Source organism: Octopus bimaculoides, chromosome 11 (assembly GCF_046866305.1).
Source record: "Octopus bimaculoides isolate indiv1 chromosome 11, ASM4686630v1, whole genome shotgun sequence".
Lineage (NCBI taxonomy): Eukaryota > Metazoa > Mollusca > Cephalopoda > Octopoda > Octopodidae > Octopus > Octopus bimaculoides.
Window position 1 is genome coordinate 68,120,322 of NC_142938.1, and position 21,335 is coordinate 68,141,656.

Sequence of the window (21,335 nt, forward strand, 5' to 3'; positions counted from 1 at the left end):
ATGTATTAGATGACCGGGAATGCTTCTGACAAGGAATTCAAAGGGGTCTGTAGCTGCACAGTTTGTTCTTGTCAGCTCTCAAACTGGTACATCATCATCTGCAGTAGTAAGTATACTATTGAGCATTCCTAAGATATACATGAAAGAAAAAGTAAAAAGAAATTTAGAAATATATTCTGACACAGTGATTCTCAAACACCAGGCCCATACATTGATCAGTATAGTGAGGGAATATGTAGATAGTGATAGTATACAGCATGCCAATCCATCAACAATTACTAAGTGGAATAAACTATAGCCTTGAAAACAGAAGAAAAAATAAATAAATAAAAACGAACTGACAATATGACAAGAACAACAGAACAAAAATAAAAATCATCTGAATACTAAAAAGCTTTTCAAAGACACCAAATGCCAGAAAAATAACAAATATTCCCTATGGAAGCGTTTACTGTTTTATTCTATCTACAACCTAAATCCCATACTGTCAACATGGAAATGCTGCTGGTACAATTGTCATTTGCATTAATGTTATTCTTCCATCGTTCTGCATAGTTCTGAAAAGTGTTTTACTGTCTCTCTCAGATTAGAATATTCCAGAGTAGTAATAATGGTTTTGATTTTGACTTGTTCACACACATACTGTCTCCTTTCTCTTCCTTCTATAGTGACTACATAAAAATATATTTCTCTGAATTATCATTAAACTGTCTCAACTCAAAGCTCATCTATCTCTCCTGCCTCCATCGTCTTCGTTGTCTGAGTACTCAAACAACCCTCAGTCTGCCCTTTTCTCTACACACATTACCTACAGATGTAAGAGCTGAACGACAAACCTAACAATCTGAGAGGGGCTTATAATGATCATGGACACTCAACTGCTTTTGACTATTTTATAAAATAGTTAAACGTAACAGTAAAGATATTATCTTTATAGTTTTTAACTGATTATATATTCTACCGTGGAGGCACAATGGCCCAGTGGTTATGGCAGCGGACTCGCGGTTTTGATTCCCAGACCGAGTGTTGTGAGTATTTATTGAGCGAAAACACCTAAAGCTCCACGAGGCTCCGGCAGGGGATGGTGTCGAACCCTGCTGTACTCTTTCACCACAACTTTCTCTCACTCTATCTTCCTGTTTCTGTTGTACCTGTAATTCAAAGGGTCAGCCTTGTCACACTGTGTCACGCTGAATATCCCCGAGAACTACGTTAAGGGTACACGTGTCTGTGGAGTGCTCAGCCACTTACACGTTAATTTCATGAGCAGGCTGTTCCGTTGATCGGATCAACTGGAACCCTTGACGTCGTAAGCGACAGAGTGCCAACAACAGTATTCTACCATCTTTAGGTAAAATGATACATGTACACATACTCTTGGACTCAGAGATATTTCTACCACAGGGATCATGGCATCATGGATAACAAGAATATTCAGCATTCTAACTAAAATCTAAATATTAGTTCCAAGTTTAATCCTGAAAAAAGTGTGTGTATTTTTGGATGTGAGAGGGACGCTTGTTGCCCAACCATGTTGTCTCAGGTTCAACCCCACTGTGTGGTACCTTGGGCAAGTGTCTTCAACTATAGCCTCAGGTCAATGAAAACCTTGTGAGTGAAGGAAACTGAAAGAAACCTAGTGTGTGTGTGTGTGTGTGTGTGTGTGTGTGTGCCCGTGTGTGTGTGTGTGTGTGTGTGTGTGTGTGTGTGTGTGTGTGTGTGTGTGTGTGTGTGTGTGTGTGTGTGTGTGTGCCCTTGTCTAGGCATCACATGGTGGCTGTAAATGAGCATTGTCAACAGCGTACAAGCAAAGGTTCTTCATTTCCAGTGCTCTGTGAGAGAAAAATATGTGGTCATAGGGAAGTATTGCCCTACTTGGGAACTCGTGGTGGTTGGCAACAAGATGGGTAGCCAGTCATAGGAAATCTGCCACAACAAATTCTGTCTGGACCAGGAAAGCATTGAAAAGCGAACATTAAATGATGAAGAAAATTATATAACTATTCCAAAAATGGAACAGGCTAGTGACTGTCTAGTAAGGAAGTAACTCCAAAGGAGGACTTAGAGCATGGTAACCCCTCCAACCTATACAAGCATACAATGTAAATATATATATATATATATAGAGAGAGAGAGAGAGAGGGAGAGGGAGAGAGAGAGAGAGAGAGAGAGAGAGAGAGAGAGAGAGAGAGACAATCAAATAAAGTGAAGGAAATACTGTAGCCAGAAACAAGAGATGAGAGATTAATAGAACAAAGATAGCTAATAAGAAATAGTGTTCAATAATAACTTCCATCTAAATATATAAATGCAGAATTTTGCAATTTATTTTTTATATAAATAACTGTAGTAAGAATATCTTTCTGTTGTAGATGGAGACAAATGTCTAAGGACTTAGCTAGAAACCCTTTGAAATTTGAGTATTACTGAGGACTGGCATGATGAACTAATTCCAAAAAGTTGATAAAATTGTGTGGAAGGTCTTGCAACGTAAGAGAAAATGGCGAAGAGCATAATAAAAAAGCTATGAAACTGCTATAGCTAGAATTAAGATTCTATTGATATTTTGTGATAAATTACCATTATTAAGCAACTGTCTAACATGTCTAGCCTCACTATCGTATATCAATATCATCATTATCATAGATCAGTATCAAATTTACTCTGAAATCTCCACTTTATTAAAGCACTAATGTGTAATGTATAGAAAGATATACATGTGATAAGGAACTTCTACTTCCATTAGCAATTATAACTCCCTACTGTTGCTTTGCCAGAAATAACAGTTAAATAACCCTCAAATTATATCTACTGCCTTAAGAAAAGAAGGCTATATTGAATTAATGTTGGCCTACATATATTTTATATCACAATAAAAGATGGAATGGTTACAAAGAGAATATCTTTGACTATAAGTTAAGCACAATCAGGACTAGCCTGGAAGATAAAACAAGTTTTTTGACCTAAATGCCACTCACAATAAAGACAATAAAAACACAAAGGTATTGCTCTAATATGACCCAGATCAACACATGGGTTCATCAGGGACCCTGGCCCAGTACATCGTTCCAAGGTATACAATCTGCTACTTGTGTGTCAAATGTAACGCTTATTTATTCACATCATTCTGAATTAATCATGCATTATTTTGTGGCTTCAAGGTTCAATGATGTGATCATTTATTTTTAGAAGGATACTGTAGGGTTGGTGTGAGAGGCTGAATCTGGCCAGTTAAAACATAAAACAAGTAGAATATTTTAGCATGATATATCCAGTTTAAATGCTTAGCTTACCAGGGCTACACAACAGCAATCATAAGGGCTGGAGTTGAATTACATTGATATCATCAGTCTGAGAGGATCTGCAAGGATGATGAGATCTTTCCCTCTCTGAATTCCTGCATTGACATGTGGGGGAGAGATATGTCGGCACTCCGTCACTTACGACGTCGAGGGTTCCAGTTGATCCAATCAACGGAACAGCCTGCTCGTGAAATTAACGTGCAAGTGGTTGAGCACTCCACAGACACGTGTACCCTTAACGTAGTTCTCGGGGATATTCAGCGTGACACTGTGTGACAAAGCTGACCCTTTTGCATTACAGGCGCAACAGAAACAGGAAGTAAGAGTGAGAGAAAGTTGTGGTGAAAGAGTACAGCAGGGTTCGCCACCATCCCCTGCCAGAGCCTCGTGGAGCTTTAGGTGTTTTCGCTCAATAAACACTCACAACGCCCGGTCTGGGAATCGAAACCGCGATCCTATGACCATGAGTCTGCTGCCCTAACCACTGGGCCATTGCGCCTCCACAGGAGGAGAGATACAGCCAGTTGAATTTACTCTAATGTATGGTTGGTTCTTATTCTATTGGCTCCTTCAGGATGGTGGAAGACAAACTTGACAGTGATAAAATTTGAACTCAGAACATAAGGAGATGTAACTAAATACTGCTAACTTAGTGCTCTATCTCTACTACTCTGGCATCTTACTCATATTAAAATAATAATAATAATAATAAAAGTAAAAAGAAAAATTAGTGAAATACTCCCTCAACATTAATAGAAACCCAAAGATTATCAGGTTCATCTTCACAAGTATTTTTCACTTGGCTGTCATTATAGACTATGTGTGTTAAACATACATACTTAAGGTCCACTATACATACCGTGTTACAGATCCTGGTACACATATAGCAGCTGTTTTATAAATAACAAATAGACATACTATTACTCAAATCTGCACACGCACACACTCACCTCCTATATATATATACTAAGTGAATAATCCTGTTGTTGTCTCTGCCCACCCTGTTACTCAGGTTTTGGCATACTCAAGTCAGTTGGTGACCCTTTGACCCTGCATAAATTTCTATTGCATAATATAATTTGTACCTAAACACACACACATGACATGTTGGAACAGTTGTAGTCTATTGAACTGAATATAGTAAACATTTGCTGCAAACCAACAATGGGATAAAATGCAATGCCAAAGCTGACTGACAGGACTTGAACTTGGTCATTAATCAACGAAATTAATTACTGTTCAGCACATTACCATCTGTGCCACCCTGAAATTAATTTTAGAGGAGATGGTGGTTAGTTACCTGATTATATATTTTAAGATTTATGTTTGCAGATTTTTGAAATAACTTCAGATTGAAGTTGAAGATTCATATTACATATTTAAGAGGATTAATAGTTTGTTGATTAATTATCATTAGTTGTGTTAATGCAACATCTTACAAGAAGCAAATCAGTTCCATATATGTTTTCCCAGTGCAGCATAACAAATGAGCTTGCTAGGTATACATCACAGTTAAAGAAACACCAATGTAGTATATGCTGTTTGAACTTGAGTGAGGAGTAGCAGCTGCTGTTCTTTTTGTTGTTTTGCCATGATTAAACAGGCCTATGGAGGCGCAATGGCCCAGTGGTTAGGGCAGCGGACTCGTGGTCATAGGATCGCGGTTTCGACTCCCAGACCGGGCGTTGTGAGTGTTTATTGAGCGAAAACACCTAAAGTTCCACGAGGCTCCGGCAGGGGATGGTGGTGAACCCTGCTGTACTCTTCCACCACAACTTTCTCTCACTCTTACTTCTTGTTTCTGTTGTGCCTGTAATTCAAAGGGTCAGCCTTGTCACACTGTGTCACGCTGAATATCCCCGAGAACTACGTTAAGGGTACACGTGTCTGTGGAGTGCTCAGCCACTTGCATGTTAATTTAACGAGCAGGCTGTTCCGTTGATCGGATCAACTGGAACCCTTGACGTTGTAAGTGACGGAGTGCCAACAAAACAGGCCTATAATCAAAGAAGTTCCATCCAATGATGTCACATCTTTTATTTCAGACAGCACATCTAACACTACATCTGCTATGCCCTTTTAAGATGAGGCTTGACAGCTATTTTTAGTAGTTTAAGTGACCATGTAGAAACTTCCTTCACTGGATTAGCAGCAACCTCGGTAACTCAATTCAATAATTTTAACGAGCAATATTAATTTCTATCACTACAAACCTTGTACTTAGACATTACAACATCAAAGACAACTACATCCATTAACATTAATTGATGTAGTCCTAGATACAGAATGCCTTAAATAAATATAAAATGGTCATGGCTAGAATGCTTTCGATCACAGAGTCTCCTACATAAGGGCTTATCTGGGTTAAATGATAACCAATACCATTATTTTTAATCACTAGGATTCTCTATCTCTCATTTATGGATGATCGTTTCCCGATAAATATATTTTGAATACTTTAATCCTAAGTGTGTGGGGGAGAAAAAGAAAAAGAAAAATATTGAAATAAAAATAAGGGAAATCAAATGTAATATTAAAAAATAATAAATATTCAGAAATACACATAATTTACAGATTGCGACACAACATGCAACAACAAAAAACAAAGAGTTAGTAAAATTAATTAGGGTGAATTGATTACAACACACACACAAATAATAACTAGTGAAATAATAAGGAATAAGATGACACAATCAGCAATAATACTAGATAAGAACTTCCTTCTACTATGGATATTTTCTACAAAATTTAAAATTAAGTAGAGTGGTTACAATGACTTCTTGCCAATATGCCCAATATATAGTGTTGGGTAGGGAAAAAATGTTTTTTTTTAGTTTAATATAATATTTAGAAAGATGATAAAATATAATCAGAACAAAGTTTAAATGTATAAAATGAGCTGTTTCATCTCTATTCACCATAAGGTGTCTTGTTCCTGGATATCTATGTTTACATTTCAATCAGTTTGATCCTCAAGTGTCACTGGATATCTTATTCTTGGATATGTACATAAATCACAAATACCTAGTTTGATGAATTCAATTTAAGTGAAATATGTTTAGTAAAGTTTTATCCTAATAAACCAATGGCAAATGTAGAGCAGTTTTATCGATAAAAACATTATTATTGCTTCCTCAGAAATAATGATACCTTATTTAAATCCAGTCAGTTATTATGTACACCACAAGACACCTGTTAATGACTGAAGTTCAAACTGATCAAAATATAGTGTAGAAGATAACAAGCTAGTACAAGTTTGTACAAGTGTTGGTACTATTTAATAAATGTACATGCTAAAGAAGTGATTAATAGTTTAGAAAATAATGATGTTATTAGAACTAAGTTTGCTTAACCTTATATGTCCATCAGTCTGAAGAGCTATAAAGAGCAGACTGTGTGTTTGTATTAATTTTAAATATAATCTAACTTTATTCATTTGTCGTTTCAACCCCCCCCCCCCCCACCACCACTCATGTCAATGCTGATCAAAGAGACTTCTCTTTAAAAGCCTTCTAGCTGTAATTACCCCATTTTTTTTTTTTTTTTTTTAGACATATATGTAAGACTACATAATCTAATAAGTTATTCCTTTAAGACAGTAGCTATCATTTCTAATAGATCAAGTAACCATGTACAGGTCCTTTTGCCAACTCATATATTGATAGCTTCAACATTAATATTGCTATAATATTTTGATCAAAATCAAAACACTTTAACACAAGCAGTCTTGGGTGTATTAGATATTAAAAGGATAAACATATCTACTTTCCCATGATGACCACCACCTCTCATTAAACAATAATATCCCACTACTAATTATTAGATTCCTTTACTGCTTATCTCTACATTTTAACACATTCCATTAATCCAGTGGTTAGGATTCCTGGCTTTCATCCAGGAAGCCCAGGGTTCGATTCTCAGCAAAGGAATGTTACATTAGGTGCAGGCATGGCTGTATTGTAAGAAGATTGCTTCCCAACCACAAGGATTCAGGCTCAGTCCCACTTCAGGGCACTGTAGGCAAGTGTCTTCTACTATAGCCCTGGCCAACAACCAAAGCCTTGAGAGTGAATTTAAATGAAAACTGAAAGAAGTCCATCACACACACATATATATATATATATATATATATATATGTATATATATATATACACATACATAAATATATATAACTGTATAATAACATTTAATAATAATATTTTATTCTCTGATTTGAAGCGACAATTTATAAATACAAATGACTGAAAACTGATGAGCTAATCCCATAGTAGCTTTCTCTCTGTAACTTACAAAGCCTTCTGCACTTGTTCACAAATATCATATGTAGTTATATTTACATCTATGTGTATGTATATATATATATATATATATATATATATATATATATATATAACACACACGCATGTGTATATATCTTTGTGTTTGTGTCTGCCCACCCACCACGTGACAACCAGTGCTGGTTTGTTTATGCTTTTGTAAACTTATTGGTTCAGCAAAAGAAACTGACAGAATAAGTATCAGACTGAAAAAAAAAAAAAAAAAAAAAAAAAAGAGCACCAGGATCAATTCATTCAACAAAAACAGTTGTAGCATGGCCTTAATCCAATGACTGAAACAAGTTTAAAAAATTGGAAAAAGGTAAGAGATAATTACACCTCCACCATTCAATCATACTTTAATTACACCACCACACACATCTTCACTTACATTAATTACGCTATAAACATTTCTGATGCCCCAAGGGGCACTTAAGGGCCAATGATTAGTTCTAGCTTCGTGATGTGAAGTGAATGGGAGATGGTTGGTTGTTGACTGATTTATATGGATCCACCAAGACAATAGTTCTAAAAAGAAAGCGAGTTGCATTGAAAATAGTGATTCATTGAAACCTTCACAAAGAACTGGTTTGAGGCAATCTGAGGCAAACAAGTTGCTTTTGTACAATTTTAGAAGAGAAATATGCATCAGTAATAGGATGAATTGTGGTGATTTTATTTGCATTAAAAGTGTCTTTATATATATATATATATATATATATATATATATATATATATATATATATATATATATACACATGTAGATATTACACACTGGTGCAATACTGTGATAATACATAAAAGAGAAGCATTCTTATTTAATTTAGAGATCAGGCATAGCTGTGTGGTTAAGCAACTTACTTTGCAACCATGTAGTTTTGGGTAACACTGTGAGGCACTTTGGGCAAGTGTCTTCTATCAAAGCCTTGAGCCAACTAATCCTTATAAGTGAATTTGGTAAATGGAAAAAGTGTAGATGCCCATTGTGTGTGTATGTGTGTGTGCGTGTATTTCGCTTTTGTATTTGGTTTGCAAGATTCTTTATGTGAATTCGTGTGTTGAAGCATATTTTATTGTGTCTGGGGAGAGTCATTCTCTTTTAGCACCTTATTAATTATATATTCTGTAAATAATAATATTTTATAAGCTTATAAGCTATCACCATGTAAAGAAAATAGTCCAATATTGGGGCATATAAGCCCTTAACGGAAAAAAGTGGGTTTTCCATATGCAGGGGACTTGAACTAACACCTCTATATATTTGCAATAAGTGTGCTGCCATTACACTAATGTAACCACTTGCTTGTTTTTATTAGATTTATGAACTATAATTTCATAGAGCTGTGTTATTAAACAAACAAGCATGCGCATTTTCTACAGTAATCTGAGAAGCAGTGAAGAGTGACAATTCTGTAAATAATATTCCATAAGCTGAGAGCTTATAAGCAATCACCATGTACTGATGAAAGAAAATAGTCAAATATTGGGGGATATAAGCCCTCAATGGAAAACAAGAAGGTTTCTGTACGTGTATGTATATAAACATGTATACCTCTGTTTTTCTCTTCCTACACGACATGACAACAGTGCAGGTTTGTTTACATCCCTTCATTGATGTTCATGAGTAATTCAGCATGTACACCAATTTTGCACCTGGTTTTCTGTGCCAATATGAGTTGGACAAGTTGTTTTTTTTCCAGCACAAACTTGTCACATATTGCAGTCTTTTACCTCCTTTATGAGGTTCGACTTTCTGAGATGAACATTCACCACTTCTAGCAATGTCTTCCTGAGATGAACATTCACCACTTCTAGCAATGTCTACCTGAAGTTCCTTACACACCAATTGCTTGGTACTCAACTGCCTTTTCTCTATCACACTACATCTGATTTCTCTTATACTTAGTTTTTATTCCCCACCCCCACCCAGATTATTTGTACTGCCTTTCATACACACTAACATTACACATCTAACAAAGCATGCACAACACATTTCTTTCATTACCATGAAACATCACACAATCTGTCTTTCACCTGGAAAGAAAATTTTTTAGTTGCTAGTAAAGGTAGTAGCTTGGACTACATTATCTTGCATTCTTTCTTTTATTTTTTAAAGAGATACGGTGAGATCTGTAAGCTGAATAACCACAGTTTCCTCTCATGTGACAACAAACTCTCCAAATTTTTTATTTAGAATTTTTTATGTTTTAACTCTCCAAGCAGCTATCTTCTGCAAGCCAGTAAAAATATTATCAAAGAATTTATATCTAAAGATAACTAATATAAAGACAATATTTAGTTAATAATTAAAGGTCTTAGCATCATGACAATGCATTTGATAATGAAAGAAAAAAAGCCATAACAAAACTGCAAGCTTTGTGTTGGAAAAGGATAAGGATAAGCAAAAAAACTACTCCATGACTATGATGCAGGTCAAATTATATTTCTGTAATGACTTTACACTATGATAAATCGAATTTGATATTTTTTTAACCAAACCTCATTAACTGGCAATAAAAAGATATTTTGATTTAATCAAAATATAAAATTGAGATTAAAAGCTTTAGTAGTTTCCCAAAGAGATCTCTCCATAGTGCTTCTTACTGTTAATCAGAAGTCAGAGTTTAATTTTACATTAACCTTGATTGAGCCAGCATATGATCAATGGCATTCCAGTTGTGATATTCCACTCTCTAAGAGGTATCGTTTATTTTCTATCGTTTGTTTTAATCATTGGACTGTGGCTATACTGGGGCACCACTGGTTAGCTTTGCAGAGCCACTAGGTTATAGCAGACAAACAAATCAACATTGATTTATCAAGTAATGTAGATGAGGGGCAAACACAAATACAAAGACACACACAATGGTCTTCCACACAGTTTCCATCTACCGAATTCACTTGCAAGGCATTGGTTGGCCTGGGGCTATAGTAGAAGACACTTACTCTAAGTGCTGTACAGTGTAACTGAAAATGAAACTACATGGCTGCAAGGTACATGGCTCTTAACCACACAGCTATAGGTATTTAGAATTACATTAAGTAAAGACGATGAGGTTTAATTTGAAAAAAATTTGGCTACTATATCTAGCATGTTAAATAAGCATGCAAAGCCAGCCTTGTTGATTCACTAATCTGCATGTAGCCAAAGTAGTTTCCGTACTAGTTAGAAGTGTAACTGATTTTGCTTTAAATCAGATATGCTGCCAAACTATGAATACTATGAATACAAAGTGTGTGGACCTAAAAAAACAAATTTATTCAGATTAAATTTTGTACACTTAAGTACTTTATGTTTTCACTTTTTAGCATTCAGATTACTGGGCCAAATGTAATGTTTATTTATTCACATGGTTTTGAATTGACCGTGCATTATTATGTAGCTTTAAGATTTTGATGATGTAGTTGCTCATTTTCAGAATGACTTTGTGAGATAGGTGTTAGTGGTTAGATCTAACCAGTTTAAGCATAAAAGCATAAAATAAGTAGAATATTTGGGCCAGATATGGCTGGTTTAAATGCTAAAGGGTCAAAAAAACAAAAGCAAGATGTGGTGATAAAAAAATGAAGTGATCTGGGATATTCCTCGTCTTTGAGGATTTTCAGAATTCTTGGTCAAGTTGTTGAAACTAAACAATTTGACTAATTCACCTAAATTGATATTGGTGACACAAGAATGACATTATTTGATGTCACAGGGTCATCAATGGTCAAAGTGGATTCAGAAGGTCATGGGAAACCAAACATAGGAAATAATTTGATAACATGGAATTGCAGCATTCATAAACATTGTTGTGCTTTGGAATTAATTTCTTCCCATTTTGAGATTGTTTACAATTTTCTCAGATTATGGCATAATTTCTACATTTAATTCATTGATTGCAGCAAAGCAAATTTCAATATAGAAGAGGTGCAGGTATGATAGTGTGGTAAGAAATTTGCTTCCCAATCACATGGTTTTGAGTTCAGTCCCACAGCATGGCACCTTGGGAAACTGTCTTCTAAGGTCCCAAGCCAACTAAAGCCTTGTGAGTGGATTTGGAAAACAAAAACTAAAAGAAGCACATGATGTGTGTGTGTGTGTGTGTGTGTGTGTGTGTGTGTGTGTGTGTGTCTCCTTGCTTCAACTTCACACAATAGGTGTAAATGAGTTCCACCATCATATAAGTGGTGTCCTTTTTCAATCTTCCAAAAACATCTTTCATAGGGAAATACCACCTTTCTTGACAACAAGTGAGACTTGGTGACAGGAAGGGCATCCAGCCATAAAAAATCTCTCTCGACAAATTCCATCTAACTCATGCAAGAACAAAAAAGCTGATGTTAAGATGACGATGAAGAGTGTAAAATCATGGAATAGAAATCACTACGGAAACGGGATAAAATCTACTTATGGTAGGTGGGGGGGGGGGGGGGGTTAATATCTGTGTTTTATGAATTAGGCTGATGTTTTGTGAGGAAGTTGCAGAGAGCAAGAAGGATAGATAAGTAAATCTAAAACACCACTTATTTAACAATATAGTCAATATGCAATAAAGTATGAATATATATCAAAGAGAAAAGTAGTAGAACTAGATTTGTTTTATAGTACATACTGGTGATTCATTGATTTATTATTTAATTACAAAACTAACAGACATGTTTATCAACATCATTACCATCAACATCACTTCTGATGATATAATTAAGCAATAACAATCAACTAATGAAGCATTAGCATTAAAAAAAAAAATTTTTTTAACTGACAAATGTTTGAATGAATTTTCATTTGTTCATTTTATGTCCTTTTTTTTTTTTCCATGGTGGCAAGGATCAGATGATATGCTAGTGAGGCATTGTTTTACAGTCATATACCATTCCTGGCATTAACCTTTACCCGTTTTTCAAGTAAGAGGTCTCTTATTCCACACACTTTCAAAAAGGTACAAAGTGAGTGGACGATTTGTTGACAGGAAAACTAACATCACCATAGATAGAAGTGAACACAAATATAAACACACATGCACATGTGTGTATGAGAGGGGGAGAGAAAGAGGAGAGTTTCTGTGTAATGTTTCAGTTTGTCTACCAGATCCACTCATATGGCTTTGGTTGGCCAGGGGCTATAATAGAAGACATTCGTCCAAGGTGCCACACTGTTGGACTAAACCCAGAGTTTTGCTTTTACTTATTATTTATATTTTTTTTAATGATATTATGAAAGTATAATAGCTGTTACTATGCTAGTCTATTGATTTTAGGTTCAATCCCTACAAACAATACAATAAGCTCTTAAGCAAGATTTGCTTGACTCCAGTCTACATAGCTGAAAATAGTAACTGTTCCCACTTCATGGCTGGGTGGTTAGCATTAGGGAAGGCATTCAACTGTAAAACACATTTATATAATTCATCACAGAATCATCAAATTCATTCAAGTGTGGAAAACAAATATATAAAATTATTACAATATAGAATGTATAAAAGATAATTTTGGCTTCGTTTATAGAGATTAAAAGACTCCAGATTTAATTGTATCGAAAATGAAATAAAACAAAATGTAACTCTTTTGTAACCCTTTACCCATTGGCTTTGCCTTTTATTTCAGAACTATAAACTAGATCCCGATGCCGGTTAAACCATCATGCTGAGCTCTGTGACCAAGTTCCTACTAATCTTACTTAGTCTTCTCTTAATCTCTTTCTGTAGCCACGTTGCAATAGTCTGGAACAACCATTCCAGTTTATGAATGCAATCACTGAGATTGAAAACAAATATTGATTTCTTAAGCATTCTAAGACCTCAGATGCATAGGGGAGAGAAAATGAGATTATGCAAAATTCTCAAAAGCACTAGTGATATAAGAGAAATGAAATGGCTATAACTGGAAATTGAACTTGGATCAAATACACACACATACACATATTTCCTAAGGGCTTAACTCTAGCCAACCATGCTTTCCACACTTACAATACATTAAGTTATTTTGACCAGACACAAAAACAACTCTATTAAAAGAAAGATGTGATTCACTAAATTTTCTCCAGTAATTTACTTCTATTTATTTTACAGCTGCAGGTGTGGATGTGTGGTAAGGAGTTTCTCCCCAATCACATGGTTTTGAGTTCATTTCCATTGCATGGCACTTTAGTAAGGCATTTACTATAGCTTGAGGCCAACCAAAGCCCTGTGAACGAATTTAGTAGACAGAAACTGAAAAAAGTGTGTGTATGTGTGTACATGCACTATTGTGTATCCTTGCCTTGACATCATGTGGTAGTCGTGATTGTCACCATCATGCAAGCAAATGTCCTTTGTTTCCAGTCTTCAGAGATATGTCTTCTGGTCATGAAGGAAATGTTACCTTACTTTGAAACCGGTATGGTTTGGCAACAGGAAAGGCATTCAGCTATATAAAATCTGCTTCAATAAATTGTCTGACCCATATGAGCATAGAAAAATGGATGTTGCATACTGATGAAATGTCACTTCAGAAATTAAATAAAATAAATACAAACAATCGTTATTATCTCAAATTTATAACAGTTATTAAATTATCTCGTTCACCTCTAAGAGAAGGGCTGTTTTCAGTCTGTGGGTTTGCTTCTTCCTTTTTGGAAAAACATTAATGAAATCTATGCTAGAAAGTTCAACCCATTTCATACAGTTTATCTTCTCTCTCAGAATTCATTACGAAACTACAAACCACGTGTGATATAGCTGTCATATAATCAATGTTAAAGGATTAAAATATTTTATTCAATAATAGATTTTAATCCATTCATCTCTGGAATTTTCCTTAGTTGATTGTTCTAAGATTTTCAAAATCTAATCGCATTCACACCAGTAAAAACAGAATTGTCTTAAAAGATTAAGTTTTTTTTTTTTTTATTAATAATCCCAAACTCATCTTAAAAGAAGTTTCTTTTTATTGTTTCTTTTTTACTTGTTTCAGTCACTGGATTGAGGCCTTGCTGGGGCACTAACTTGAAAAAAATCAGCTCCACTACTTATTTTGAGGAAAGGTAATTATTCTATCAGTCTCTTTTGCCAAACTGCTAAGTTACAGGAATATAAACAAACTAACACTGGTTGTCAAGTGTGTGTGTGTGTGTGTGTGTGTGCGTGTGTGCGTGCGTGCGTGCATGTGTGTCAGAGAGAGAATTCACACACACTATTTATATTTATATATAAATACATGATGAACTTTCACACAGTTTTTGTCTACCAAATTAGCTCACAAGTCATTGGTCAGCCCAGAGTTATAGCAGAAGACACTTGTCCAAGGTGCCATGCAGTGGTACTGAACCCAAAACTATGTGGGTGCAATGCAAACTTCTTAACCACACATCTATGCCTGCACCTAGCTTCATTTTTTTTTCTTTTTATTCGAGTTTTTACATCTCAACAAAACCGGTCTCAAAAACGATGTTTAGCCCAAGATCAGATACGATAAAATAGACCAATAGCCTAAAATCCTTCAGCCGTAACCAACCTGTTTTGTTTTGCTTTCTTTTCTTTTTTTTAACTTTTTTTCTGACAGCAAATCTATAACAGCATTACCCAATATATCCTTCCTTTTCAAACATAGTAGTTTATAATTTGGAAGATTTGGCTGTTATCTCTAGCAGACTGAATGATTATTTGTAGAGATTCTCTTATTGGTTTGTCAATGATAAACAATAATAAAGTATTGCAATTAACCGATATGAGTATTACTGTGAGATGTTAAATTATATATTTTTCTGTGTTAAACATGCTTTTGTCTATCTGCATCAAGATAGCTATGTGGTTAAGAAGTCTGCTTCCCAACCACAAGGTTTTGGGTTCAGTCCCACTGCATGGCATCTTGGCAAGTGTTTTCTTCCATAACTCTGGGTCAACAGAAGCTTAGTGAGTGGATTTGGTAAATGGAAACCGAAAGTAGCCTGTTGAATGTGTGTGTGCACATGTGTGCATGAATGTATTTGTGTCTCCATTTGTGTCTTGACATCGCATAACTGTTATAAACAGATGCAGTTTGTTTCCAACCTTCTGTGAAAGCATGTCTGGTCTTGGGGAAACATTGCCTTTGCTTGGAAACAGGTAAGGGTTAGCAGTAGGAAGGACACCTGGCCATGGTAAGTTTGCTTCAATAAACTCCATCCAACCCATGCAAGCATGGTAAAGTGGATGTTAAAATGATAAAACTTGAAAATATACAATATTATCAATGAGGAAAAAGTAAATATCTCACTAGGTGGAACAGAATTTTGTCCTTAGAGTAAAATACCCAGAGTATAGTTTTCCAACAAACACTACTTAAAGTCAGAAAACTGATTCTAATCTTGTTACCAAGTCCAAACATATAAGGCATTAGAGAACAACTTATTAAACTATTTTAGGTTTTGAGTAAATTCCTTATAATGGAAGTCTTCAAACAAAGATTTTACTTATAATTCACAGCTTATCAAAAAGTTTGGAGAAGTCTTTTTTTATTTATTTTTTATTTACATGTGTGAAATGGTTTATTTCTTGGAGTAATCGTTTGTTCTTCTTATCACTAATTAAGCAACAGAGAAATAGGCAGGGAACTGGTATTTAGTTCCCTCTGACAAACTAACACAAGCAGAATTAAGCAGCTTAATCCTTTAGCATTCACAATATTCTGTCAAAAGTAATATTTATTCACTTTATTTTGAAAGAATCATGCATTATTTTCTGTTATAGATTGTGATGAGGTAGCTTAATTTTTAGAATAATATTGTAGGGTTGGTGTGAGAAGCCAGATCTGGCCAGTTTGAACATAAAACAGGTAGACTATTTGGGCTGGATATAACTGGTTTAAACCATGTGGTTCAATACTCCAGCCTCTTAAACCTATTAGCTTAGAAAAGCAACTTTAGAATTATCAGTGAAAAACAGCATCATGATATATAGATAACATTTACATATTCTTCTAATATAAATTAGCTGTGAGGATTTAGGTGCAGCCATAATTTTGTGGTGAAGAAGTCTGCTTTAGAACCATGTAGTCAGATGTTCAATCACTCTGTGCACACTGTCAGCTAACATTTTATACTCTAGCCACAGGTTGACTAATAACTTGGTGGTGAAATTGATAGGCAGAAACTGAAGAAGCATGCATACATGCCTATGTAATTTCTTTCTTATTCAGTATGCAAAACAACCTCAACATCAAAAACAGGCAGGGTTGTATGAATACAGAGTCAACCAAGGAAGCATGTCTGTGCTGATTGACAAGTCTTGAAATGTGTGATTTTTGTAAACAAAAAAGGGAATCTGTAACTATGTCCATGCTGTTTTGCTGTTTTATAGACGACTAAGGGAAGGGCATCTGGCTGTAGAAAAATTTCCCTCGGTGAATTCTGTCTGACCCATGCAAGCATGAAAAAGTAGACATTAAAACAATGATGATGATGTTCCATGCAATAGAAACAAGTGTTAAATCCAGCAAAAATACTATTTTATTAGCAACTCTGCATACAGCATAAAATTCTGATACCACAACAATAAATCAGTTATCCAACTGTTTGATATTAAGCATCATTTTATGTTGAATTCTACAGATCTAACTTGAAGTATGTGGTAGCTATCATTACCAGACGGCATAGCATACTTCAATAGCTATGTGTTATTGTGTTATGGGTAAACAACAGCAGGATACCAGTGCCATGAGGAAATACTTGTCCGTTATTCTGTTTAATAGCTGCATTTCTTTCTTTTATCCACTGTCATTACAGACATTCTAAAATTGTTGAGACATTCAAAATTACTTAAGTGCTTGCAAAGAGAATGAAAATAAAAGATATAAATATGTGCGTGCGTGAGATAAAAAAATATATCTATACATGTATCATAAAACACACACACACACACATTTGTCTAACATAAAATTTAATTTCTGTGTAGTTTCCCTTTTATAATTTTCACAATTCACCACATGAACTTTTTTTTTCCCAAACCTTTTCACTGTATATATCTCATTATTTTCGTCATTGTTTTAATGAACACTTTTCATGTTTGCATGTGTTGAAAAAAGAGAGTTGAATGAGACCAATTTTCTGTGGCCAGACACCCTTCCTGTCACCACTCTCACTTGTTTCCAAACAAAGTAATATTATGCCATGATGTGTTTGCACAGAATATTGGAAATAAATGACATTCTCTCTCTCTCTCTCTCTCTCTCTCTCTCTCTCACACACACACAAGGCTTCTTTTAGTTTCCATGTATAATATCCACTCACAGAGCTTAGGTCAGCCTAGGGCTATAGTAAAAGACACTTGCCCAAGGTGCCATGCAGTGGGACTGAATCCAAAACCATGTGGTTGGGAAGCAAACTTCTTAACTACATAGCCATATTATTACACATAAATATTTATTCTTTATATATATATATATATATATATAAAGATAATTTAGGGATCAGCAAATATTTGCTTCACCACATACCGAAGTTCAGAAATAGCAAATCCTTTACCCTTTTAATTTATATATATATATATATATATATATATATATTGCACACACAACATGTATGTGTGCATGTGCAGTCATTCATTTAACATGTCTTCTAATGTTAGCATGGGTTAGACTGAGACTTATTTCAGGCAGCATTTTACAGCTGGATGTTGTTCTTGTAACCAACTCTTAACATGTTCTTCAATCAAGAGCTTCTTTTATTCCACTCATTGTTGAAAGCGCACACATGCATGCACACATCCCCTCCACCCACACAGATACATACTCCCACTATGTTATGTCACACTGTGCTCACTCAGATCCTACTAATCAGTATGTATGTATATATATATATATATATATATATATATATATATATATATATATATATATATACATACATACACCCACCCACACCCACACATGTATTGATTATACTTTATTTCCTTCTGTATTATTAATTATACTTTTATCTCTATAAATTATCACATTATCTATACAATGATTCCTTTGCATAATATAATAATTCTCAGAAAAATTTGAATTTCACCCACTCAAGTCAGATATAATAAAACACAATACATATTACAATAATTTCTCAGAATACAATATTTCATCAGTCTTTAAATTTCTCTATTCTTAGTACATTGCTGTGAGGAATCATTCTTCTGCTTTTACTGCAACTGTAATGGATTTTGACATTCAGAACGTGATCACTCCACTCCGTCTCTACTCTAACCAACTGTTGTATCTGCAACAATGTTTCTTGCTACTTATATTCTAGTTTTTCCTCACTAAACTCTGCACCAAATATCCCATCAAACTCTACGTTCTCTATACTACTCTCCCACACTCCCCTTCATCTGTGTGATCTCATGACCAAAGCCATTCCTTCCCAGATAAAAAAAAATAAATAAAGTTAATGCATGACTAACAGAAGTAAAATTATCTAAGTTTCCATTTAGAAATGTGTGCGTGTGAATGCATTTGTTTACATGTAACACAGTATTAAAGCGCAGTAAAATGAAAACGGTCACTGGGTAATATCGCATCTCATTGTAAATTTATTTCAAATTAGTTATTTAATGCACTTTGCATTAAGTCTAATAACACTAATTTAACTATCATTTTTCAACTGGGTAGAATCTATAAAATTATTGAATCATAAAACAATTCTATTTTCCAATGTTAACAAATACTTTGTCAGCTAGTATGACGAAGCTATGCTTTGTTGATAGAGTCAGAAAAAGATAACCTCATGTGAAAATTTGAACACCACCATCATCATCGTTTTAATGTCCACTTTTCCATGTTTGCACGAGTTAGAATTGTTTGAGGCAGATTTTCCATGGCCAAATAATCTTCCAGTCACTGACCTTTACTTGTTTCAAAGTATGGTAATATTCCCCTTTGATAGGAAATGTTTCCCATGGAAGACTGGAAACAAAGACATGGTTTGTATGATTGTTTGATGGTGATATCTGTTTACAACTATCACAATGTCAAGACAAGGAGACACACACAAACACACAACAAGCTTCTTTCAATTTCCATCAACCAAATCCAATCACAACGCTTTGGTTGGCTCAAGGATATACAAGAAGACACTTTCCCAACATGCTACACTGTGGGACTGAACCTGATACCATGTGGTTGGGAAACAAACTTCTTAACCATGAAGTCATCACCCCATTTATTTCCAGTTCATTTTTTCATGCTCTTTTCATTTACTCTGTTAACATTTAACTATCTGTATATCTGATCACATTTTCATTTCCAGTTAGTTTTCCTCTTTCATATTTCTTGCATTAAATATTTTAACACCAACATAAATGCTAAATACTTACAAAGCTACAAAATATTATATTAGTATGCAATTAGGTGCCGTTGTGGCTGTGTGATTAAGCTTGCTTGCTTCCCAACCATGTGATCTTGAGTTCAGTCCCACTGAACAGTACCATTGGCAAATGTCTTCTGCTGTAGCCCTTGGCCAATAAAAGCTTTGTGAGTGGATTTGGCAGATGGAAATTGAAACAAGCCCATTGTGTATGTATACGTGTGTGTGTGTGTGTGTGTGTGTTTGTGTGTGTGTGGGTCTGTGTGTGTGTGCAGGGTGATTGACATGAAGAGCATCCAGTCATAGAAAACTTGCCTCAACAAACTATGTCTGGCCCATGCAAGCATAGAAAAGTGGACATTAAAATGATGATGGTAAATTACTAAATTTATTAGAGAGGAAGCATGTTCATGAGGACTTCACCTAAAAATACCTAATGACAACTAACGAATGATAGCTTACTGATTGATCTGCCAAATTCCTTATTTTGGTGAAGAAAATTTTTACAAAAAAAAAATATATACATTTAAACAATGGGTACTGAATCCTACCTTTATAGTCCTGTTCTCGTCCCTGGGGTAAAGCAGCTTTCAAAAAACAAACATGTACAAGTCAACATTGGATGAAAACAATACAATAGTAGTGACTGGGAACATTTTGTAAGGGGAAACTATGGAAACCAGCTTAATGAATAAATATTGTTTCTTCTAATGCTACTTTTATGCTCTTTATGTTGAAGTAAGTTGGAAGGTATATCTGAATACTGTTTCATTAACAACATATTCAGACTACGAAATTGAAACCACAATCTACAAGGAGTTTTTAGAACGTGATTAATTTGATATGGTTGAGATTGTCTTTGAATGTTAGTGAAGTATACAACTAAGACAGATTATGTTTATCTATGGAGTTCCAGAGCGAAAATAGTTTTATATTATTGAATACTTGGTTGAAATATTATGAAGGGACAAGAGCTTGAACAAATTAGAGTGTAATATTTTTTTTTTTTCCCCAGGGCAGGGATGAAGAAGGCTGGAGTAGACTGGTCATGTTTAGTTAACAAAGGAAATGGCTACAAAAATGCCAAAGAAATCTCAATAGAAGTCAAAATCAAGGAAACAAAAATTAAGACAAGAAAATGTGCTGATAGTAATAAACGATGGGTACACAATTATATATATATATATATATATATATATATATATATATATATATATATATATATATATATAAACACATACACATACATACACACTATTAGAACTAGAGAAGAAATGTCAGATGTCAAAGCAAGGTCCAGAATCAAGAGGTCTTAGAGTTAATTTAAGAAAGACCAAAGTCCTAGTAAGTAGAAAAATGGACAAATCACTGATCCCTTCAGGGAGATGGCCCTGCTTGATATGTAGGAAAGGTTTTGGTCAAAACTCCATACAGTGTACC

General features: G+C 34.8%; 1 protein-coding gene across 5 annotated transcripts in view; it reads right to left on the bottom strand.

Annotated features, from left to right (window-relative positions):
- The window catches only part of LOC106870962 (ras-related protein Rab-4B), a 142,692-nt gene that overhangs the window by 81,690 nt on the left and 39,667 nt on the right, over positions 1-21,335 (bottom strand). For 2 of the 5 annotated variants that reach the window (XM_089360294.1, XM_089360295.1), the window contains exon 2: positions 20,447-20,482. The exons of the other annotated variants lie outside the window; for them this stretch is intronic. In XM_089360294.1, the coding sequence (XP_089216420.1) occupies positions 20,447-20,482 (36 nt within the window). The remainder of the gene's footprint in view (positions 1-20,446; positions 20,483-21,335) is intronic. 5 annotated transcript variants of the gene reach the window in all.